Raw genomic sequence first — 24916 nt, forward strand, 5'->3', positions numbered from 1 at the left:
ATCTCTCTAGCCTTTTTTAATTTGATAGGTGCCACAGTATTTAGTGTGCTAGTAAAGATGGCATCCATACAGCTGGTTACTACATCATGATCATTTGAGTTTGCGGGTGCATTACGAAATAGAGAAAGATCAGGTAAGTTATTTATAAATTCATCTTTGGTTGATGGAACAATAGTTCTACTAGGGCGGAGTATTGGAGCGGGTTTGCTGATTACAGGTAAACACAGCTTATATAGTAAGAGGTAGTGATCTGTAATATCATCATTTTGTGGTATAATGTCTACGTCAATAACCTCGATTCCATAAGACAGTATTAGATCTAATGTATGCTTTAAGCGATGGGTTGGACCCACAACGTTTTGCTTTATCCCAAGTGAGTGTATTAAATCCATAAACGCGAGCCCTAATGTATCGTTAGCGTCATCTATGTGGATGTTAAAGTCACCTACAATTAGCATTTTATCAGTTTTGACTAGTAAGTCAGAAATAAAATCAGAAAATTCTTTTAGAAAATTGACATAGGGTCCTGGGGGTCTATATATGGTGATTAAAGCGAGAGATATCATCGGTTTTTGCATAGTATCTGGGAGCTGAACATTAAGCGCTATTACTTTAGAGGAGCTAAACATAAATCCGTTTCTCTGATTAACATTAAGGAAATCACTATAGATTGATGCAACTCCACCACCACGACCAGTTTGATGAGCCTCATGTTTATATAAGAATCCTGGAGGAGTTGCTTCATTTAAGCTAATATAGTCATTTTGTTTCAGCCAGGTTACAGTGAGACAGAGTGCATTAAGATTGTTTTCTGTTATTACTTCATTTATGATAAGTGCTTTAGGTGCAAGTGACCTGATGTTAAGGAGACCAAGCTTTAAAAAATTTGTATTTTTATTTTCTACTGGTTTTTCTGGTTTGATTCTTAATAATTTTTTTCTGGAGCACACAGTACGTTTATTTCTTAATCTAATAATACGGGGAACAGACACAGTCTCTATAGGATTCACCAGATATGCATTACTGATGTTTAAGTGGGACGAACAAGAGTCTAGGTGGCTATAATGTGAATTTTGTGAGTTTTTACCTGCTAGTCAGATGGTGCGAAATAATCTGGAGATGTTGTCCGACAGGAGTTCAGCTCCGGCTCGACTGGGGTGCAGGCCATCAGCACGGAAGAGCCTAGGACGCTCCCAGAAAAGATTCCAGTTATTAACAAAGAGCAATTTCTGTTCTTTACACCATGTTAATAGCCATTCATTCAGAGCAAAAAGTCTACTGAACCTTTCATTTCCTCGGCGGTAGGTAGGAAGCGGCCCAGAAACAATGATCTGCGTGGCGGGCGAGGTGCGTTGAACCGTCTCGATCAGGCCCCTGAAGTCCTTCTTCAGGATCTCCGACTGCCGGAGCCCGGTGTTGTTTGTCCCCACGTGTCGTTTGTCTCCAATCTGTGTAGAAATATTTCTCACACGGGCACCAGGAAAGCAGAAAGTACGTACTTTATTACCTTTTGAGGACGTGACGAACGATCGAGTCACCGATGATGGCCACATCGGAACCCGACTCGCGGAGAGGGGAGAAGCGGTTCTCCGTGGAGATCTCGAACACGGGAGGAGACGTTTTGCCCCGGGATCTGGCAAGCACCTTACGCGGCTGCACCCAGGCGCCGTGGTAGCCGGGTGTCGCCGTGAACGACGCCTGGCCGAGCCGCGTCCCGGGTGCGCTGGGCCTGAACAGAGAAGGACGCGGGGTTGAGGTTTAGGGAATGATGTGGTTGTAATTTCCACGTACCTTAGATGATGAGGCGGCCTTAGCGTTAGGTACAACAAGCGACGCCCGTTGTCCCCGTAGCCGCGTCCGCCTCACCAAAAGTGCCCGGATCTGGGACTCCACTTCTTCCAGCTCCAGCGCCTCCATCGATGCTTCTCCTGCACACAAGGACAGAGACGTAAGCGACATTTTACGAGGTAAAGAGCAAGGCCGGTAAGTCAAAAGTGTCTGGTAAAAGAGGTCGGTAGCTTTAGCTGACCAGCGGCACTAGCAGGCTAAGCTACAAACAACAGGCGGATGCTCGAAGGACAGACCGTTTTAAAGCAGTTTTGTTTGTATAAATGTATTAAGGGTTTGTTTACCCTAAGTAGGAGAGACAAATACTTAGCGAATGAGGAAGAATTGTCATGTTATGGAGCAAAATTTTATGAGGTTAAAAAATCTGCATGTAACAATCATGTAATTAGTTAAAAACAGAATTAAACTATTAATGCAAGGATTAGTCTATTAATGCATAGGATGAAGTTAAAATAAGCAAAAACTGTCACACCTGCTGCAGTGCCCTCTTGTGGACTCTTAAGGGCACTAGGTCTTGTTTTGGTTGTTTTCATTTCCTGTATGCCTGCTCACATGATCACTCCTTGTTTCCAGCTGTTCCTTGTTGTCTAATTGGTTCTGTCTTTTATAAGCGCTGTCATGTTGTGTTTAGTTTGCCTTTGGATTTTACTTTGCTCTGTCCTGTTTTGCTTTGTCCTGTTTTGCTCTGTCCTACTTTATTTTGTTCTCCAGTTCCTCATGTTAGGTTCGGTTTGTTTGTTCACTTTTAATATCGTCTCGATGTTTTAGGATCCCCAATAAGATTTAGTTTGATTCACCTAAGTGCTTTTAGTTTTTGCACTTGCGTTTGTTTTGTCAGTTTTTGTACCTGTTATTTGGATCTTCTTTGTTTACTTAATATATTAAACTATATTTTGCTGCATTTGGATCTACTCCTTGTTTTTGTAATACCTCATTGTGACATAATCCAAAGGCCACACCAAGATCCAGCAGCATTTTTTTCCCCCCTACCAGTTTTTCCTATTTTTGTTTTTAAGGATGAGTTTTCGAATTATTCCTTCAGCGACCGAGAGGGAGCGGTCGCTCCATCTTCAGGCGTTGGCAGCCGAACGTCAGCAGGGTTGGGAGGTAGGAGCTTTTGCCCAGTCATTTTGGACTTTGGCTGTAGGACTGAGGTTAACTGACTGTGAACTGATAACTATATTTAATCAATGTCTGGATTACCCTCTTTCTATTGAGGAGATGGAGGCGCTTGGCATCGCTCAATTTTGGGAGTTTGTTGTTCACCTTAAAGTGAATCATCTAAAGTTTGATTCTGTGCCCAAGAGGGATGTTGCTTTAGAAACCTCACCTAAAGAGACCATATTTTCAGACTGTGTTAGCATAGCCATAGAGCTTCTTGACTCCCTGTTTAATATTTTGGCCAGTGTTGAATGTCAGCCCAAATTTGATAATTTTAAATTACAACCCAAGGAGACTTCTAGTCCTGAGACTCCAGTGGATTTTGTTTTTGCTGCAAGGCCTCTTTCTAAGATGGCTGATGATATGGAGTTTTGTTTAACCAAAGCTGGTACTCCTGAACCCTTTGTCAAAATGGCCATTAGTTCATGTTTCATGCCCAGGATTGTTGCCACCTTACAGCACTTGCCAAAGATTGTCCGTAGTTCAGAGCTTTTGTTCAATGTCTCTGCTGAGTTCCTGCCTGAGTTTACTGCCAGTTGTGAGTCTGTTTATAAAACCACCTTTTTGGAGCCATCATCCTCAGATTTGGGGGAACTTTTGTTCTCCATTTTTTCTGATTCAGATTTTTCAAGACTTGTTGAACCTGTTTTTTTAAATATATTGGAGTCTTCATTTTTTAGTTTCTTTGAGTCCTTGTCGACTAGCTCCAGTGAGCCCTCGTCCTCAAGCTCTGGCGAGCCCTCATCCTCAAGCTCTGGCGAGCCCTCATCTTCATGCTCTGGCGAGCCCTCGTCCTCAAGCGCCGGCGAACCCTCATCCTCAAGCACCGGCGAACCCTCGTCCTCAAGCACCGGCGAGCCGTCGTCCTCAAGCTCCGGCGAGCCCTCGTCCTCATGCTTCAGCGAGCCCTCGTCCTTATGCTTCGGCGAGCCCTCGTCCTCAAGCTCCGGCGAGCCCTCGTCCTCATGCTTCAGCGAGCCCTCGTCCTCATGCTTTGGCGAGCCCTCATCCTCATGCTTCGGCGAGTCCTCGTCCTCAAGCGCCGACGAGCCCTCGTCCTCAAGCGCCAGGGGCCCACCGCTCTCAAGCGCCGGCGGCTCACCGCTCTCAAGCGCCAGGGGCCCACCGCTCTCAAGCGCCAGGGGCCCACCGCTCTCAAGTGCCGGCGGCCCACCGCTCTCAAGCGCTGGCGGCCCTCCGCTCTCAAGCGCCAGGGGCCCTCCGCTCTCAAGCGCCAGGGGCCCTCTGCTCTCAAGCGCCGGCGAGCCCATGCCCTCAAGCACCAGGGGCCCTCCGCTTTCAAGCGCCGTTTGTTGTCCTCTCTCAAGTGTCGGCGGTCCATCGTTCTATAGCTCCAGGGACCCTTCGCCCTCAAACGCCAGTGGTCCTCTGTTTTCAAACACTGGCGAGCCTTTACCACCTAAACAAGCTGATAGCAACAAAAGGACTGATATTCCATTTATGCCATCAGGGTGGTCCTCTACACCACAAAGGTGGCCACCAAACCCACCAGCAGTACCTTGGTGGACCCATAACTGGCTCAAATGGACCTTTTTCCCCATGGCACCACTATGGTGGCTGCCCATCTGGGAATTGATTTTTCGAAACCCATTTAGTCCTCTATTCCTTGGACTCTACATTAGCCCTCATAGACTCCCTCTAATTCCTTGTTCTATTTTGTAAGATTTATTTTTTTGTCTGCTCTTGTGTATTAATGTTATCCTGACCCACCATCCCTCCCCCTGGTCCACCTCCCTTCCGACTCCCTCCTAGATTTTATTTGGGAGTGTCTGGAATCCACTCCCTTTGAGGGAGGGTAATGTCACACCTGCTGCAGTGCCCTCTTGTGGACTCTTAAGGGCACTAGGTCTTGATTTGGTTGTTTTCATTTCCTGTATGCCTGCTCACATGATCACTCCTTGTTTACAGCTGTAACTTGTTGTCTAATTGGTTCTGTTTTTTATAAGCCCTGTCATGTTGTGTTTAGTTTGGATTTTGCTTTGCTCTGTTCTGTTTTGCTTTGTCCTGTTTTGCTCTGTCCTACTTTATTTTGTTCTCCAGTTCCTCATGTTAGGTTTGGTTTGTTTGTTCACTTTTAGTATCGTCTTGATGTTTTTGGATCCCCGATAAGATTTAGTTTGATTCACCTAAGTGCTTTTAGTTTTTGCACTTGCGTTTGTTTTGTCAGTTTTGTACCTTGCCTGTTATATGGATCTTCTTTGTTTACTTAATATATTAAACTATATTTTGCTGCATTTGGATCTACTCCTTGTTTTGTAATACCTCATTGTGACAAAAACTCCTTCAGTTACTATGAAGACGTTAATACGCAGCTGTCAATCAATTCGGTGGGCGGAGAAACCACTCTCCTACCAGTGTTGCCAGATGTAGCCGACTGTTTCCAGCCCGCTAAAATCCAAGCACCGCCCAACAATCTGTAGACTATGATAGTCTGCTGAGATGCTGAGGAGCGATCACAACTTAAGCGTCACAACGAAAGCGATCACAATCTAAGCATTTGTATGTGGAGTGTAAGAAATTACATTTGCCCCGCGTTCTACACCAAAAATCTGTAATAAATTACATATTTCATGCTTAGTTTATTCTCCACAAATAAACAGGTAGCACATCATAATAATAATATAGTTTAATTTGCACGCATATCCACATTAATAATCTGTGACAAATTATACTGTAGATTAAAGTGCTCGCATATCTACACCATTATTACTGTAGTAAATTAGCTCAAGCTTATTCTTCCCGCGCCTTTTCCGCCGTTATAATCTTGTGAGTTATGATTTAAATTTAAAATAATTTAAAAGGCTTGTGTACCTTCTGGAACATTATATAGCGGAATAGCTTAGCGGGAGGAAGATTAATTTGAACGGGGCTTCAAATGAATCGACTCTTTTGATCCGAACAAACGAATCGTTCAGTGATGCTATCAACATAAAATTTGAGCAGGGTAGCAAGATCAAAGTTCAAGACATTAGATTCATTAATATACACAGTCACCTTTCTTTATACAAAATTAAACTTTATTGACTAATCTAACAGAAACTAACACCTAACACAAACACACATTTATACAAGCACAGGCAAGAGTAGCAAACGTGAGGAAAGAGGTTGAGAAGATGTACTGATGGGAAAACCTCGTGCTTTGTAAGCACAGACCAAGCAAACCAAATGTAATAAAATTCAATATAACCCTTCTATTGTCTCTTTAGGGTAAGTTAGTTCACACCAGTTTAGATGTTGGGAGAAAGGTGATACTTGCGGTCTGTTCGTGATGTCCGAGCTCCCGTTGTTCAGCACGTGTTTGGTTGGCTGATCCTTTGTTGGTTGACGCCGCAAAAGTTTCTGAACAGGGAAATGTCTGAGCGTGGGGCGATTAACCCCTTTCTGTCTGGGTTTACGCCTGCTTTCTTGGAGGTTTCTCAGAGTGAGGAAGTTGTAGAGGGTTGATGAAAGTTCAAAACAACGTGGTTTAGAGCAGAGAGGGGGGGTTGCTTGGAGTTGGGAGAGAGAGGGGGAGCTTCCAGGCAGCGTGTTTGAAGAAAGGGTCCCAAGAGAGGTCCCAGGAGAGTTTGAACAGAGAGAGATTCCAAGAGAGAGAGTTTAGCTTGGTTTTCAACTTTTATAGGGCAGGTTCGGATCCACCCTCCATGGAAAGTTGACCAATTAGAAGCTAACTTCCTGGAATATTAAATTTATGGGTCTTTGTCTGAGGCAGAATAATTTGCCTCAAATATTTAACTCATATTAAAATAAAATGTCAACGATCAATTTGTACAGCAAATAAGCTTTTCAAAAAGTCCAAACTTGAACAGTATAAGAGGTTGTTTGGCCAAGGAACAGTTAAAACATCATATGCAGGGGTATTAAAACCAAAAATATTGATACAAGAGAAAGGGAAACTTTGCAAAACATATGATTAAACATAAAGAGTAAAGTTTATTTGAAAACAGTGTTAAACAAGCAGTTTAAATAGTCCTCTGTAAGTCATTCCCGCATGGCACATTCCTTTGGGTCATAAATACCTTGGAATCAGGTTTCGAGCCTTCTCTGGGCAAAGTTGGCTGGTTGTGGAATAAAATGCAAAATATTTATGTGTCTGGTTGGCCATATTCATTACAGGAGAATGGGGCTATGGCACCTCTTCGGGGGATCATAAAAGGTTTATAAGTAAAGACCGGGGCTGGCAGGCACGGCGTTACAAAACCGCCAAATGTTACACTACCTACCTGTCATTTTTACCCGCAAAAATAAATTCAAAACCGCCCAATCTGGCAACACTGACTTCTACGTCACGTTGTGGTCCGCCTCAAAGTAAGAGGGATTTGGATGCTACTTGTTGTGTTTATATCACCCCAATCTGACTATGGACACACTATACATACACACAATGTCCAAACAGCTTAAATAAAACTATTTTCATCATAGGTGCCCTTTAAAGTTGCCATAGTATTTTCATAAATGTTGTGACATATCTAACTGAAAAAAAAGTAATAAAAAGGATGTTGCTTGTATTAAAATACGGATGTATGCTACACGCGAAGAAAATATATATATATTTTTTTAGTTAAGCAATAATTTCTTAATTTACTAATATTTACTTTAAAATTACAGGAAAATTGTTAAGATATCTTTTTTGGTTATATAGTATTATTATTAGAGTATATGTTATGTATACAGCATATGTATATTGTGTGTGTGTGTGTGTGTGTGTGTGTGTGTGTGTGTGTGTATATATATATATATATATATATATATATATATATATATATATATATATATATATATATATATATATATATATATATATACCCTGCTGAAAAATCCAGCTTAAACCAGCCTAGGCTGGTTGGCTAGTTTTAGCTGGTCAACCAGGCTGGTTTTAGAGGGGTGTTGGCCACTTACAGGCTGGTTTCCAAGGCAAGGCAAGGCAAGTTTATTTATATAGCACATTTCATACACAGTGGCAATTCAAAGTGCTTTACATAAACGAGAATAAAAGAAACAAGTAAAATAAAAATAAAAAAAGTAATAAAAATGCATTAAAACAAAACAAAACATAAAAACAGGTAAAATGTTATATAAAAGAATGAAGAAGAGAAAAACATGATAGTGCAATCTGTCGGACGCAGCACAGTGCTCATTCAGTAAAGGCACAGCTAAACAGATGCGTTTTCAATCTTGATTTGAACGTGCCTAATGTTGGAGCACATCTGATCATTTCTGGAAGCTGATTCCAGCAGCGAGGGGCATAGTGGCTGAAAGCTGATTCACCCTGCTTTGACTGAACTCTTGGAACTTCTAGTTTATATGATCCTAAAGATCTGAGTGATCTGTTAGGTTTGTATTCAGTGAGCATATCTGTGATGTATTTAGGTCCTAGGCCATTTAGTGATTTATAGACCAGTAATAATACTTTAAAATCTATTCTGAATGTAACTGGCAGCCAGTGTAAAGACCTGAGGACAGGTGTGATGTGCTCTGATTTTCTGGTTCTGGTTAGAATTCTGGCTGCAGCATTCTGGATGAGCTGTAACTGTCTGACTGTCTTTTTAGGAAGACCAGTGAGGAGTCCATTACAGTAATCCACCCTGCTGCTGATAAAAGCATGAACAAGTTTTTCTAAATCTTCACTAGAAACAAAGCATCTGATTCTTGCTATGTTTTTGAGATGATAGTATGCTGATTTACTGACTGCTTTGACATGACTATTGAAACTCAGATCTGACTCCAGAGTCACACCAAGATTCTTGACCTTTAGTGCCAAGGTACGCATTTACCTTGAGAACCTCATCTCTGTTCCCAAACACAATCATTTCAGTTTTCTCTTTGTTTAACTGAAGAAAGTTTTGGCACATCCAATTTCCAGCCATTTCCAGCCTGGTCTTAGCTGGTTAGGCTGGGAGATGACCAGCTAAAACCAGCTTGACCAGCCTAGCAGGCTAGGAGCCCAGCCAAAACCAGCTATGTCCAGCTTAATCAGGCTGGTCAAGCTGGATTTAGCTGGTCATTTTCCAGCCTGACCAGCTAAGACCAGGCTGGAAATGGCTGGAAACCAGCCTGGAAGTGGCCAAAACCCCTCTAAAACAAGCCTGGTCGACCAGCTAAAACCAGCCAACCAGCCTAGGCTGGTTTAAGCTGGATTTTTTAGCAGGGTATAGTTATGTTCTTTTCGATGTTAAAGGGTCACGAAACACCAAAAGACAAAAAACATCTTTTGTTTTTAAAAGAATTAACAAATAAAGAGATTAGGCCCCTTGCGTTTGAAGAGTTTAAAAATAAGTCAAATAACTTACCTTCTAAAGATAAAACTTCAAAGTCTGTAATATTTATATACATACTATATGTACTATACTATATACATAGTTTCTGACCTGAAGATACCTAAAAAAATTTGAAGGGGGGAGGTTGAATTTCTCAGAGAGTTGTGAGAAGGTGGCAAAAATTTTATTAATGTATAAATCTTTAACACTGGAAACTCCTTTATCTTGCCATTGTTTAAAAACTTTATCTGTAAGAGAGGGTTTAAATGCATGATTGTAACAAATAGGAGTAAGTGGGGAGGTATTTGGTAACTTGTTTAACTTTCTAATTTGATATCATATTTTAATAGTTATTAAGAATAAAATTACTTTTAGGAATATCTTTGTTAAGGAGAGGTGCTGAAAAGAGTAAAGCAGAAAGAGAAGAATGGAAGGCACTTTGTTCTATCGCTAACCAAGCAGGAGTGTCTGCTCGATTATTACATGGAAAAAGAGTCCCATTAAAATCCTGCAGTTCGCAGCCCAATAATAATAACAAAAGTTAGGTAAACCCAGACCCCCTAAATGCTTAGGTTTTAACACGTGAGTTTTGGATATACGAGCATTTTTATAACCCCATTATAATGGAGTCAATAGATTTAAAGAATGATTTAGGTAGAAGAACAGGAACGTTTTGAAAGTGTAAGAATCAGCTCTTTGGTTTAAATCATGTTTAAACTTTGGGGATTCAAATCAAAGATTCGAACATGATTCACATAGAATTATTTAAAGCTTACACTTAACTTAAGTATTTGTCCAGCAAATAGAATGTTTAGTGTAGAGCAATTCTGTATTATATTATTACGTGGCCAACAATAACAATATAAAAAACAGTATCTAATTATTTAATGAGCAAGGTAGCAGTATCTGAAGCTGAGGCATTAACTTATAAAGCACACAACACACCAACACGGATCTTAAAACGAAACAAAAGTTTATTGCTACTCTATAACACAAAGTACTAATCTACGTAAAACAAACAAACGCACATACATACACACACGCACAAGCAGTTTGAGGAGAGTTTTGGCTGAGTGGATTTAACTTCTAGCCTTTGCTAAGTTCTTAGCATTGCAACCCGAGAGAAACCATAAAAGCAGAGAATTTTGCTATTCTTTACTACTTAAACATAATTCACACCAGATTCAGTAATGGGTAGAAACCTTGTTTGTGCTACTTGCGTTCTGATGTAATTTTGGTTTCCTTGACTGGTCCAAAGGGAAATCCCGGCGAAGCTGGTTGGTCAGCGTAGCAACTTCAGTGACGTGATGGAATTCCCTTGTCGGTGAAGAGGGGTTTCCTTAGTCGGTTGCTAGGGATACGGATGTTGGACAAGGCGGCGTTCGAAGTCCTTCCTGGGTTCCTGTAGTTATGATGAGTTTCAGAGTTTGGATGTGTTGACCCGATGGCTTGTTGTTGAAGCGGTTGCACAAGCAGATCGGGGGTCGAGCCGGCAGCAAGTGAAGGTCGCGGTCTGCTCCGTGATGTAACGAGGCTTCCGGCGAGGCGATGTAACGGCCACAGCACGAGAAGAGCGATGTCCGGGCAGCGACGGCGGTGACGACTGGCAAAGATGACCGGCAAAAGACGACGATGAAATTCCTTTGTTCAAAGTTTAATAGGCTTTGGTAGAGGCTGGGTCTACACAATACTTGTCCAATCAGATAAGGTGCGGGGTGGAGTCACACCCCAATTCTGCCCTCTAGGAGGCCGGGTTGACACCTGGTGTGGGTGCTGCTTTGATAGCATAGTGGTTAAAATAAAGTCTTATAACGTCAACACTTTTCATAGTATGGTTTCTTCATATAAACCAATGCATTTAAAATGTTCCTAGCTTTCAATCGATACCAAACAAAGTATTTCACAAACATTCTGTAGATTTCATTTGTCACTGAGGGCTATTACTCAAGAACTATCTATAACAGTTTTGTTAAACACATGGAACATGTACACACAAAAACCTACAGAAACATAAAGCAAACATACATTACTCAAATAAATTGTTTTACTTAAATGTCCATTAAACTTTGGAAGCGTTTCTGATCGCTTCTGTGTCTGCCTGAGAATGTGTATTCCTTGCAGACGCCAAAGGACAAGCGAACCAAAAGGTACTTCTCAAAAACCGGTTTGGTGGGTTTTTGATTGTAGAGCCTCTTATTGTTTTAAGGTGTAAAGTTAATTAACACGCAACTGTGATGTTGACTGGCTAGTTGTCCTGTGGATTGCCTTTTGCTGGGTGCCTGTGGATTGCTTTGAAAATGAAATCAATCTCAGACTTGTAGGCACCAACCAATCTTTTAAGGATAACATGGTCTGTGACTTGTTCGGTTCTGGGACGCTCCGTTGACTCCCCACAAAAGATATATAAAAATCTTGGTAGGCTTACCATTTTAATTGCGTTTATGCGGCCAATCATTAATATGGGAAGTGATCTCCATCTTTCGATGTCCTGCTTTAAACTGTCTAATAACTTGGAAAAATTGAGTTTAACTAAATGCTTTGAATTCTTAGGAACAACTACACCAAGGTACATTATCTTATCTGCAGCCAGTTTAAATGGCAAATTTTGCAAGAACACTGGGTCTAAGGGATGGCTAATGGGCATAAATTCACTTTTTGCCAATTAATGGAGTAACCTGAAATATAACTAAAAGAGTTTAATAACTCCAATAAAAGAGGAACAGAATGTACCGGATCTGAGAGAAACAAAAGAATATCATCAGTATAAAGAGATATAAAATGATCTACCTGACCTATACTTAAAGGTGAAATCTGTGGATGATGTCTAATAGCAATTGCCAGAGGTTCTGTGGCTATGGCAAACAACAGGGGTGAAAGTGGGCACCCCTGACGTGTGCCCCTATGTAACTTAAATTGTGGTAATCTGTCAAGATTAGTTAAGACAGATGCACATGGGTTATGATGTAACATACTGACCCAAGAAGAAAACCTAAGTTAAATTCTTTGATAGTGGCTAAAATATACTTCCATTCAACTAGATCAAAAGCCTTTTCTGCATCTAATGCAACAATTGCCAATTTAGATTTAGATTTTTGCTTGGAATAGATTAAATTTAGAAGACGTCTGACATTGAAAAAGGAAAATCTATTAGGGACAAAGCCGACTTGATCTGGGTGAATAATAGTTGAAATAATTTAATCTAGTAACAAAAATCTTGGTGAACACTTTTAAATCAGTATTAAGAAGTGCAATTGGGCGTAAATACGACACATTAGTCTCATCTTTGCCCTTTTTAAGAAGTTAAGAAATGTTAGCAAAATATTTCTGCTCAGAAAGAGAGTGATTAAACATTCGTAACATAAGAGGTGCAATCTTAGCTGCATATTTTTTATAAAAGTCAATGCAAAAGCCTTCAGGTCCTGGAGCCTTCCCATTAGGCATTTAAAGCATCTAATATCTCTTGAATAGTTATATTGGCATTCAGCATATTCTGATCGTCTTTGCTTAATTTTGGTAGGGGAAGTGAATGAAGAAAGTCTACATTAGCCTCGGTGGTAGCAGAAGTCTTAGACTTCTATAAATCTGTGTAGAATTCCATAAAGCGATTATTAATGTCTTTTGGATTAGTCAAAATGTTGCCATCCTTATCCTTAATACTGTGAATTGATCTACTGGCATAAGAGCCTCTTAACTGTCGAGCTAATAATTTGTCGGGTTTATCCCCAATCTCAGAATGCTTCTGTTTAACTTTTAACAACATCATATTTACCTGATCTGAAGTAATCTTGTTTTATTCATATTTAAATGACATAATATCCTTTAATACTTTAGAGTCTGCAGTGTCCCTATATAGTTTCTCCAAATGAGTAAGATGAGTATCTATCTCGACTAAGGGCTTCTGCCTGAGCTTCTGTGCTGTTGATTCATAGGAAATTATATATCTAAAATATGTTGGCAAAACTTTTCATCCAAAAGGAGATAGGAGTTAAATCTCCAACTATAACTTGGTTTTGTTAATCCAAAATCCAAAAGACACTGTAACCGCAGAATGATCGGAGATGAGTATATTATGATATTTGGATGTTGAAACGTTAGGCAATAATTTAGAGTCTATAAAAAGTTCTAAGAGTCTATTCTAGAATATGATTTATGGACATAGGAAAAGAAAGAGTACTGGGTGTCAGGAATAGAAGGTAGAAGGTTAAACACCTTACGAAAAAAAGCTGGATTATCATAATTAGGGGCATGAAGATTCAAAAAAGTTAAATGTTTAAAGCCAATTAAGCTGGTGACAAGAACGTAACGACCATTGGGATCACTTAATGTTGATATATGTTTAAATAAAACTGAATTTTTAAACAATATTGCAACCCCTCTGGCCCGGCATGAAAAGGTAGATTGAAATACTTGGGAAGCCTATTTACATTTTAAGTGTGTCTGTTCACCAAGTTTAATGTGCGTCTCTTGTAGAAAAATTATGTCAGCTGATATGGAACTCAAATACGAAAACACTTTAGCACACTTCACCTGACTATTTAAGCCTCGAACATTCCAGCTTACAAAAGTAATATCGCCTCCTTGTGACAAAACTATATTATTTGCCATTTTACAGAATACACGGAATTAGCTGAAGTAAGACTGCACAGATAAAATGATGGGTACGACTAACTAATTTATTGAGCAAAAACTCCAAGAACTAGCAAGGAGATCTCCTAGCTTGTCACACTCTGCTCTTTTCACACACACACTCCCTCACACACACACACACACACACAATACCCTCCTCCACGAAGGTCCGTAAACAAAGCAGCACACGTCGCGTTTTTAATGTGGCTTTACACGCGATATGAGAATATAGCGAGTTAACCTGATACAGTACATGCAGTTATAAGTAACAAATCACAACTAAATAAATTTGCAAGCTAGAGTAAACGAGGCAACAACTTTAATCGCACGTACTTACACTTGAGAAATGGAAGAAGAAACCGATCCATGTCCTGACATGTCCATCAGTACTCTTTACTGATCCTTCCTTTAACAAACAGTCGATGAAGTATTCTTTGTAGCATGTAGTTTCCAGTAGTTTCCAACTGCTCAAGGTTGGGGTATAATGCTGAGGTTTCATCTTTGGGTAGAGACTTAATAATATCCATCTGCAGTGTGACTTCAATCGACTGGCATGTTTGTGTGTGTGTGTGTGTGTGTGGTGGGGAGGGGGGGGGTGTTCTGTGTTAGAGGGCGGGGCCGCAGGTTTCAAATCTCCCGGGTTTGTGCGTGCAACTATTACGTCATGGTGATACACCTAATGACTCGTTATCAAGACGACTCCTTTGAAGCACTATGAGTCGACTCTTTTATAGATGAATCAACAGTTTTAAACACTGTACACTTACAGATTTAAGCCTTAGCTGGATATTTCACTTAACTTAGAGCTGTGTTACACACTACATGGAAGGGCATTTTCAAAAAAACATAATATGGGCTCTTTAATATGCATGCTAGCTTTCTTAGACTGTACCTGAAACAATGTTCAGACGGCAGAGAGACAAAACACGTCGTGTTGCCAAAAGTTGTTGGAAAAGAATAAGAATTGTTTGGAGATACGGGTCGCCAGTGTTGCTTTCATAATGTGAAGGTTTTGTTTCATTTTCTCTCTATGAGAGCGCTGTTGGACTCGTGTGGATCAGTGCTCACGACGCGCGGCAGAAATGCCTTTGTTTAAAACATTTTTTACTCAAGAGCATTTCTCATCAATAGTGAGATCAGGATTTGCTGCTCGTCTCCTTTAACAAAAGACACAGCTCCAGTATGATCTGATTGTCCTGTCTACAGATTCGGTAAGTGTGTGCAATCAATGCCCTTTCTTTGTTCATTCAGATGGCAAAGTTATAGTTCGTATGGTCGGCAGTACTCTTTCAGTGTTAAAGACAGACCTTAGTCAAAATGATTTCTAAATTACTTAGTTTACAGTACGTTCATATCACTACACTATTGAAAGATCCACTGTAAATGCTGCTCTCTGTGTGTAAACACATGAACACTGTAAGCAAACTTTTGCGACCGTCATTTTGTGACAGGATAGACTACACACACGGCTTTCTGACCTACTGAGTGCATCTTAGTTACAGAGAATCGCACATGCTTTTTTCTCTTATACAACGTGTGGTATCAAACATTTCACCATCATTAAACACACTGTCTTTCTCCCCTGCGTGTGCATGCCTGTGTGTTTGTTTTTCTCGGTCCTCAGCGTGTGCCCAAATGGCAACTCCCATTTTTATTTAAACCCTACCCATTTTCCCTCCCCCGACACTCCCACCCAAACAGAGCTAGACACACCCACTTTCCTGACTTTTTCCAAACTAGAGGTATGAAAACATCCTGCTGAAACGGGGGGTTTCATGGCCCTTTGATATTAAACTAATGCCTAGTTAACACTACAGGATTTTAAGCCCGATTTGGAACTTAACGAGCTTGCCGACCGATCGGGCTGTAATTGGGGGAAAATCTGTAGGTCCTCGGCACTTGGCAGTCTTTATGTGTGAACTACTGAACGACACGTCAAAGAGGTTTGCTGGCTTGTCGCCGACACCTCGCAGACGAAATTCCAAACTCTAGCATGCTTAATATTTCGGACCTGTCGGCCCACTCGACCCCACGTGTCTGATGTCGTGACGAGCTGCAGCCAATGAGAGAGCGAGGTCAACAGAAGCAGCAGCATTAGCAACAGCATGGCGTCCAAAACAATGTGGAATCAACAAAAGGAACAAAATTTAATCGAACTGTGGCAGGAACACGAATGCCTGTATGACATTTCGAATGAGATGTACCACAACCGAGTGGAGAAAGAGAAGAGGTGGTCAGAAGTCACAAATGCTCTTCAACTACCAGGTGAGCTATAACATATTTACATTCAACGTAACATTCGGCATGAACAATGTAGGAGTGTGTGATATGACAATTTTTGCCGGCTTAAAAATGTCACCACAATCTACTTTTGATTCATTTACAGTTATATAACCTGTCAACAAGCATGCTATTTTCATCAGCATTATATATCCTCTCACTGGACACAGCACTTATTCATGCCCTGATCGTGGTAAATTGATCCAAAATATTAGCTTTACGTAGATACATGTTTAGTTGTGTCTACTTAAAGCAGATGAATACACAAAATATGCTTCTGCTTATTTTTAAGGGTTAATTCATCAATTTATGTTAATAAAAGCAGAAAACGTTTACATTAAATACATCTACTGTACCTGAAAAATTTACATATATAGTGTGGATTTACAATGTGGTTTATTTACAATTTTCAATTCAGTTAAATCCACACACACACACACACCAACACTATATATATATATATATATATATATATATATATATATATATATATATATGAAATAGGGAGTGTGGTGGAGAAATATGTTATTCATTTTGCATTCATTGATCAGTCATGTTTCCTTCAAGTACCAACAGATAAACAAATAAAATACAAACATAACAAATTATTTCTGTGGCCACAATATCTCATTTCTTTAAAACAAAATAACTATGACTGATACCAGCAGTTACCAGTACGATTCTTCTATGATTATTGACTGCAGAAACACTTACAACAAAACACTTTGTCTTCTTTTTCATCTTTAGTCGAGGATGTTAAGACAAGAGCAGCATCCCTTCGAACCCAGTATACCCGGTTGATGAAACCAAAGGCCAGTGGGAGTGGCAATAAACCACTGACGACGAGACAAAAGTGGCTCCTGAGAGTCATGGATTTTGTAAAACGCTACATTGTTCATCATCGGTGTGACACAACTGTAAGTTATGAATGAATACTATTCATTCTATTCATGAATACTATTCAACTATGAATATAGCAAACTAGTGTTACTGTTGACTTAATAATAGTATAATACAAAAAAAAAATTGACAGAAAAGAGAAGTTACTGCGATTTGGTATTTAAAAATGTATATTTTGTATTACTTTACAAAACACAAACAAAACATAAATGCACATTATTTATATAACTGTTTCATTATCATGCCAATGTCATCTATCTTTCAGCTTGGTGATTTAATAAGCGAGCAGGGTGACCCAGATGACCAGGATCTGTCTGAAACAAGACCCGACACACCATCACCTGGTAGCACATCATACAAAAGGTGCGTTCGACATGAAGCTCAGCTGCAGCCGATGATCAACGAGATTAGCTGAGCGCAGGCGGGGGCGGAGTTGAAAACGGAGCCGTCAAGACGGACAGCTGGACACTTCGGGACTCGAAGTTGCTGCAGTCATGATGACCGATCACATGGCGTCATCATAATTTTTTTTGTTATTTTTATTTATAACAACAAAACATTTACAAATAAAACAGAATACAGTTTCTACAAACTGTAGTTCCTTTTTAAACAATTAGGGAGAATTATGAATAACATACAAATGCATGAGAGAAATAAGAGGAAATGGGAGGTTAATATAAACATAAAAACGAACAGGTCTATTAAATACAAAGCAATAAGCATAAATTCTAGGAGTTAAACATCAATCTTTAGGCTTATACTTGTTTGAATATGCTAAAAAAAGGGTTTACAAATGTGTACATTTATAGATATAAAAATTTCCAATGTAAAAAGCAAAACAAGGTGTTTTGATTAGGTCTTAATAAATGAGATTATTTTGGATAATAAATGCATTTTCAAAAAAGCATTTTAATCCAAAAAGAATGTGTTGAAGAACAAAAGGTAAAATAAGTGAGCGATGTAGAAGTTTCCTAGAAAGAGCAGGTAGCCTATAAACTGCTAGACAGGAAATAAAATATATATTCATATTATAATAATAAAACCATTTTATAATTATTTAATAAAATAGTTCTTTAACTTAATTTGTTAAGAGAGCTTTAACGTGACAGGATCAATGATGATAATTATTTTATTTCAAGTCTGTAAGACTGATTTGAGTTCATATTTAAGTTATTCACTAAAATATACACTAAAATATATAATTTAAATCGTTCATGGAGCAGAATGCAGTAAATAGTCTGTATAAAAAAGTGAAAAATAAACCTGTTCAAACAAGCTAACCTTTATAACCAGATTATTTAACAAAAGATGATTACTGCAGTAAAATATTGGTAGTCTTTTAATAAGCAAGATGTGTGCAAGATAGAGAGGGTGTAAAAAGTGAATTGTTTGTTTTGAAAGTTTTGAATCGGAATTTGTCCAATTATAAACCCGAAATACACATCTCCTGCAGTCGCTCTTCAGAAGCTGCACGGTCTGAGTCTGCCGTCTGATCTCGGAGCGCTGTCGCGGTACTTTGATGCCCAATGTGACAGTCACGTGGCGTCGGCGCAGCATCAATCCGGACAAGATTTCTAACCAGCATGCACCGCTTTAAAACACATTTCGATTGATCTGCGCAGCGCTGCATGAAGTCGAACGCACCTATTGCCTCCTCGCTTGATTATTGTAACGAAGGTGAACTAAGTGCTGTGGAGGAAACTTTCTCAACTGCCTCAATTGAGAGCTGTAAGGCACAAAACACTTTGCACAAAAAGGGTCAGAAGACCAAGAGGTTATCAGACACTGACATAGAACTGCAGTAGCTAGACGTGCTAAAAAGATGTCTGCAAAAGTGTGTAGAGATAATTGGATTAATGAAATATTAAAATCAATATCTTGTTATTGATATAAATATTGATATTTTAGCCTCACACGGGGCACCAAATAATGTAGTGATAATTGGATTTATCAAATATTTAAATCAGTATCTTGTTATTGATATTAATATTGATATTTTAGCCTCACATGGGGCACCAAATAATGTAGTGATAATTGGATTTATCAAATATTAAAATCAATATCTTGTTATTGATATTAATATTGATATTTTAGCCTCACGTGGGGGCACCAATTAAAGTAGAAATAACAGATAAATAACTCCTTTTAACGGGGCACCAGACAGTTTTCCTTGTCAAAATAACTAACAATAAAACATTGTTAATTAAATTATACAAATGAGGGGTTTAATATCTGGCCAAATCTGAAGGATAATGAGATCGTTTGACTTGTAAAGCCTTTTTCTGTATTATCAACACAAGTAAGACACAATTGTAATAAATGTGTATTTATTAACAAAATAGTAATCAAGGGTAACTATAATTACTAAATGTACAATAAATGAAGTGCATAGGCGAGTGATGAAGGTGATTAAGTCAAGGTAAAGTAAACCTTATTCTACAATAACAAAGAAATGAGGAAGGCTTTTTTATTAATGAATAACAGTTACAAACATCTAATTAATTAGAATATTTTATACTGAAACACACTATGCCAACCCAGGTGAAAAAATATATAATTTAATGCAACTAAAATACACTTAAATACCCGCAAATACATTTTTAGTACATTGTTATTTTTTTGTGTTAAATAAAAGTTTGATGGTTTTACACTATAAATATACTAATTAAAAGTATGTTTATACTTCAGTAGGACTTTAGTACACTTGACAAAAGTATACTAAATACCAGTAATACTTAAATACATGTTTTGTGTACTACAATAAAGTACACTACAGACAAAACATCCAAAAGACTTTTCTTAGTGCTTTTACATTAGTTGATTTTTAGTACACTGTTTACATACTAATCCTAAGTCTAAAATAAGTTAATATATAAAAAATCTATTAGTAATGTATTGTAGTAAAAGTACATTTTCCCAAAAATTTTACTTAAGTACACTTAAATGTGAATGCAGTATTATCACTAACACTTAAATTGATTTTGAGTGTGGTAATTTTAAGTTTATATCAAACTGACTTTATTAAAAATCCATTAGCAATGTATTGTAGTAGAAGAACATTTTCTTGTACAAGAAAATGTACTTCTACTACAATACATTACTAATATATTTTTTTATATATTAACTTATTTTAAACTTAGGATTAGTATGTAGAGTCACGTGATGCGTCGGAGGTAAGCGGACATAACCAAGTGAGCTCCCGAGAAATCGTTTAATATTACTTTAAAAAAGCACTGAAATTTTGTCAAAATTTTGGAAAGTCGTTACCTGGCATTGGTGAACAACATGAAATAATGGAGCGTCGACTAAAGCCTAAGAAAGATGAGCATAAACCTGCCGAAACTACTGAAAGAAAGTCCCCACACAAATGGGCCGAAGCTAAAGTCTCTGAGGTGGAAGGTTCAGCGGCTGTACTCGCCGCTGCAGTAAAAAGGTGCGTTCGACTTCATGCAGCGCTGCGCAGATCGATCGAAATCTGTCTTAAAGCGGTGCATTCTGGTTAGAAATCTTGTCAGGATTGATGCTGCGCCGACGCCACGTGACTGTCACATGTGGCATCAAAGTACCGCGACAGCGCTCCGAGATCAGACGGCAAACTCAGACCGTGCAGCTTCTGAAGAGCGACTGCAGGAGCTTTGATGACGACATCGATATTACACGATTGGCCGAGTTCGCCACATGACAACAAACACATGTATTTCGGGTTTATAATTGGACGAATTCCAATTCAAAAGTTTCAAAACAAACAATTCACTTTTCACACCCTCTCTATCCTGTACACATCTTGCTTATTAAAAGATTACCAATATTTTACTGCAGTAATCATCTTTTGTTAAATAATCTGGTTATAAAGGTTAGCTTGTTTGCACAGGTTTATTTTTTAACTTTTTTATACAGACTATTTACTGCATTCATCTCCATGAACGATTTAAATGATATATTTTAGTGTATATTTTAGTGAATAACCTAAATATGAACTCAAATAAGTCTTACAGACTTGAAATAAGAAAATCATCATCATTGATCCTGCCACCCTAAAGCTCTCTTAACAAATTAAAGTAAAGAACTATTTTATTAAATAATTATAAAATGGTTTTATTATTATAATATAAATAAAATTCAAAATAAAAATTCATTCATTATCCAAAATAATGTCCTTTATTAAGACCTAATCAAAACACCTTGTTTTGCTTTTTACATTGGAAACTTTTATATCTATAAATGTACATATATGCAAACCCTTTTTTAGCATATTCAAACAGGAAGTATTAGCCTAAAGATTGATGTTTAACTCCTAGAATTTATGCTTATTGCTTTGTGTTTAATAGACCTGTTAGTTTTTATGTTTATGTTAACCTCTCATTTCCTCTTATTTCTCTCATGCATTTGTTATATGTTATTCATAATTCTCTCTTATTGTTTAAAAAGGAACTACAGTTTGTAGAAACTGTATTCTGTTTTATTTGTAAATGTTTTGTTGTTATAAATAAAAATAACAAAAAAATATGATGACGCCATGTAATCGGTCATCATGACTGCAGCAACTTTGAGTCCCGAAGTGTCCAGCTGTCCGTCTTGACGGCTCTGTTTTCAACTCCGCCCCTGCCTGCGCTCGGCTAATCTCGTTGATCACCGGCTGCAGCTGAGCTTCATGTCGAACGCACCTAAAGAGTTTCGTGAAATCATTGGAACTGTCAAGCAGGAGCTGATATCTCAAATGTCAGAGCTTAAAAACTCCATCCAGGGCTCACTTGATGCCATAACGGCATCAGTGTCTTCTATGCAAGGCCGGGTATCTGCAGCTGAGCAAAGAATTAGCGATGTGGAGGACACAGTCGCGGGAAATGAGCGATCCCTCAGTCTTCTTAAAAAAGACAACGAGGCTTTGAAAAATAAGACACAACAGATGTAATAACATCCGCTTGGTGGGACTGAGTGAGGGAGCAGAAGGCCCGGACACGATTGAGTTCTTTAACACTTGGCTACCAAACGTTTTGGGACTTAAAAATGTAAGCACCCCGTTTGTCATCGAGCGCGCTCACCGAGTCCCTGCGGCGAGGATTCCGGGAAAACCTGCACGACCCCTCCTCATTCGATTTTTGAGATTTCAGGACCGTGAAAGCATTCTACGTGCTGCCAGGGTCAAAGCTCCAATTCTCATTGAAGGAAAGAGAATCAGATTCTATACTGATTTTTCCTCAGAGGTGATGAGCTGTAGAAGAGAAATTATTTCAGGTCTCAAGGCATTAAAGGAGAAGAATGTTAAATGTCATCTTGTGTACCCTGCTCGTATATGGATTCAAACGAATGACGGCGAAACATTGTTTTGTAATGCACCAGACGAAGCATCAAAGTACTTGTCGGAACTTAAGTGAGTAACTTAGCGTTAGCAGTGTATTTACTGTCCTCCGGGGGACGAATGCGATTTTACAAAGGCCCTGACGGATTTATTGTATTATTTTTTTGAGGGAACCAGGACTATACATGACAATAGACTAAAAGTGGCATCGACCCTCTCTCACTGACCAATAACATAAAATGTTCAGGACAATATTTTTGGACACTATTTTTTACCAGTGACTTTTGCTCATAACAGTGCTTTTTATGTGCAAGGGGAGCTTGTGGTTGGGATTTAATTTTGGTTTAGGAAAGTACAGCTAAGTACGAGCTAATCATTTCTCAACAGTTTTTCTCTTGGCTGCTGCAAAGTTTTGGTTCAGTAGCTATGTTTAGGTTTTGAAATTGTATATTTCTTTGTTCCTTTTTTTTTCTTTCTTCTCTCTATTGTTTCACTTTTCTTTTGGAGGTACGTCAACATTTCAAATCTGTGGAGAATCTGGCTCAATCTGGATGGAGTTGAAAATGGTTTTAATATGTTGTTTTTTTATTGATTACATATGTTAAAACCATTGAAATTAGTTACATTCAATGTGAAGGGTCTACATAGTCCAGTTAAAAGGAAGAGAGTTTATACATATTTTAAGAAATAGAGGCAGAGATAGTTTTTCTGCAGGAAACGCATTTGACAGAGGCTGAGCATAAAAAAAATAAAAAGGGAATAGGTAGGCCAAGTATTTGCATCATCATTTAATTCTAAATCAAGAGGGGCTGCTATATTAATAAACAAAAATATACCATTTACGGTTACAAAGTCAGTCCTTGACCCCTCAGGAAGATATGTTATACAGGGACATATGTATTCTGAACAGTGGACAATGTTGAATATTTATGCCCCAAATATTGATGACCACTTGTTTATGCAAAATGTTTTTCTCTAAATTGCTCAATCATCAGGCTCACTCCTGGTAAGTGGAGATTTTAATTTTGTTTTAGACAATATACTAGATAGATCTTCAACTAAACCAGTGCCCCTTTCTAAAGCAGCTAAATCTACTACTACATTTATGAAAGATCTGAATTTAGTGGATGTATGGAGGGAGCACCCACAAGAAAGAGACTACTCTTTTTATTCGCATCCCCATAATACACACACTCGTATAGATTATTTCTTGTTGCCCTCTCAACTTCTATACAGAGTGCTAGATGTTGAAAATCTCCCTCGATTACTGAGTGATCATTCTCCCCTTGTAATGTTACTGTCCATTCCAGTAAAATAAAAGGAACTTACAGGTGGAGACTAAACCCTACTCTTTTTAAACAACCTGAATTTCATAAATTTATAAGGAAACAAATTGATATTTTTACTGCAACAAATAAACCCTCATGCTCTAATAGTTTTATATTATGGGACACTTTAAAAGCCTGTCTTAGAGGTCAAATAATTTCCTACACTAAGAGGCTGTTAAAAAACAAAAAGTACTTTAGAAGTTGAAATACTAGCACTTGAAAAATTGTACCACAAGTCGAAAACAAAGGATATTTATTAAGAATTACTAAACAAAAAGATTGAATACAAAAAATTGAAAACCTACCAAGCAGAGAAGGCTATTATTTGCTCTAATCAACGTTATTACGAACTCGGTGCGAAAGCTCAGAAAGTCTTGGCCTGGCAACTAAAACGAGAGGAACAGAAACGAACAATTAATGTTATTAAAACTGGTAACTAGGAAACATGCTACCCGGTAGAAATTAATGATGTATTTAAGCAATATTACACAGAATTATATACCTCTCAATCATGTATAGATCAGTTACAAATGAAAGCTTTCCTCTCCTCAGTCCATTTACCATATCTCTCAGAGGAAGACCCAGCTAGAAATTTTACATTCCCAGAACGTTCTTAGAACATCCCCGTCGGTGTTAAGGACGTTCTGAGAATGTCACAATGTTGAGTTCTTTAAAGGTTTGGAGGACCTTTACAGAACATTCAGAATGTTCTCAGAATGTTTAGGGGACCAAACCTTATTGGAAAATTTGACATTCTCACAACGTTCTCATAACGTGCTTGTTGGTGTTAAGGCCGTTGTCTAGTAACGTTCCCAGAAGGTCAAGATGTGGAATTCTTTAAAGGTGTGAGGGACGTTATTCTGCGGACCTTCACAGAATGTTATTTTCTTGTCCTGAATGTTAAGAGACAGAAAGAGCTCAATCAATAAAATGTTACTAAAATTATCTTTATTGGCAGAAAACATAAAGCATTTGTCAAACAATTAAATTTTTATCATTCAGTGTTTGTGTGCGTGTCTTACTCATGTTCTCTGTCGTCCAGTTGTCTTTCTGCTGCCTGAAACGAAGCATAAATAACAATATTTACAAATAAGTTTACTTACTTTGTATTTAATTTTTTTTTTTTACTTTCAGGTGTACACCGTGGTGCTTGAGTCTTATAAAATAATTCAAAATTAATATATTTTGAATTTTAA

General features: G+C 38.5%; 2 protein-coding genes and 1 long non-coding RNA gene across 3 annotated transcripts; 2 read left to right on the plus strand and 1 right to left on the minus strand.

Moving 5' to 3' along the window:
- Window positions 1–2719: 2719 nt before the first annotated feature.
- Window positions 2720–5283, minus strand: LOC147840785 (uncharacterized). Its single transcript, XM_087280945.1, has one exon. It carries the CDS (start codon window positions 4278–4280, stop codon window positions 3558–3560), a length of 723 nt encoding a protein of 240 aa, XP_087137071.1. The 5' UTR covers window positions 4281–5283; the 3' UTR covers window positions 2720–3557.
- Window positions 5284–14803: 9520 nt separating this feature from the next.
- Window positions 14804–17601, plus strand: LOC147833891 (uncharacterized). Its single transcript, XM_087281230.2, has 3 exons — window positions 14804–16178; window positions 16941–17110; window positions 17359–17601. The coding sequence occupies exons 1-3, from the start codon at window positions 16019–16021 to the stop codon at window positions 17506–17508; spliced, it is 480 nt and encodes a 159-aa protein (XP_087137356.1). The 5' UTR covers window positions 14804–16018; the 3' UTR covers window positions 17509–17601.
- Window positions 17602–20242: 2641 nt separating this feature from the next.
- Window positions 20243–23244, plus strand: LOC147840786 (uncharacterized). Its single transcript, XR_015507226.1, has 2 exons — window positions 20243–20526; window positions 21764–23244. It is a non-coding gene; the product is annotated as an uncharacterized LOC147840786 (long non-coding RNA).
- The last annotated feature ends 1672 nt before the right edge of the window (window positions 23245–24916 follow it).

Source organism: Danio rerio, chromosome 14 (genome assembly GCF_052040795.2).
Source record: "Danio rerio strain M-AB ecotype USA chromosome 14, GRCz13ab, whole genome shotgun sequence".
Taxonomy (NCBI): Eukaryota; Metazoa; Chordata; class Actinopteri; order Cypriniformes; family Danionidae; genus Danio; species Danio rerio.

Bases quoted from the DNA above. Each gene is read 5' to 3' on its own strand.
- LOC147840785 (XM_087280945.1), bottom strand. From the start codon at position 4,280: ATGGGCTCGCCGGCGCTTGAGAGCAGAGGGCCCCTGGCGCTTGAGAGC.
- LOC147833891 (XM_087281230.2), top strand. From the start codon at position 16,019: ATGGCGTCCAAAACAATGTGGAATCAACAAAAGGAACAAAATTTAATC. The intron at 16,179-16,940 runs GTGAGCTATAAC...TTTCATCTTTAG, and splicing joins AAATGCTCTTCAACTACCAG to TCGAGGATGTTAAGACAAGA. The intron at 17,111-17,358 runs GTAAGTTATGAA...TCTATCTTTCAG, and splicing joins ATCATCGGTGTGACACAACT to CTTGGTGATTTAATAAGCGA.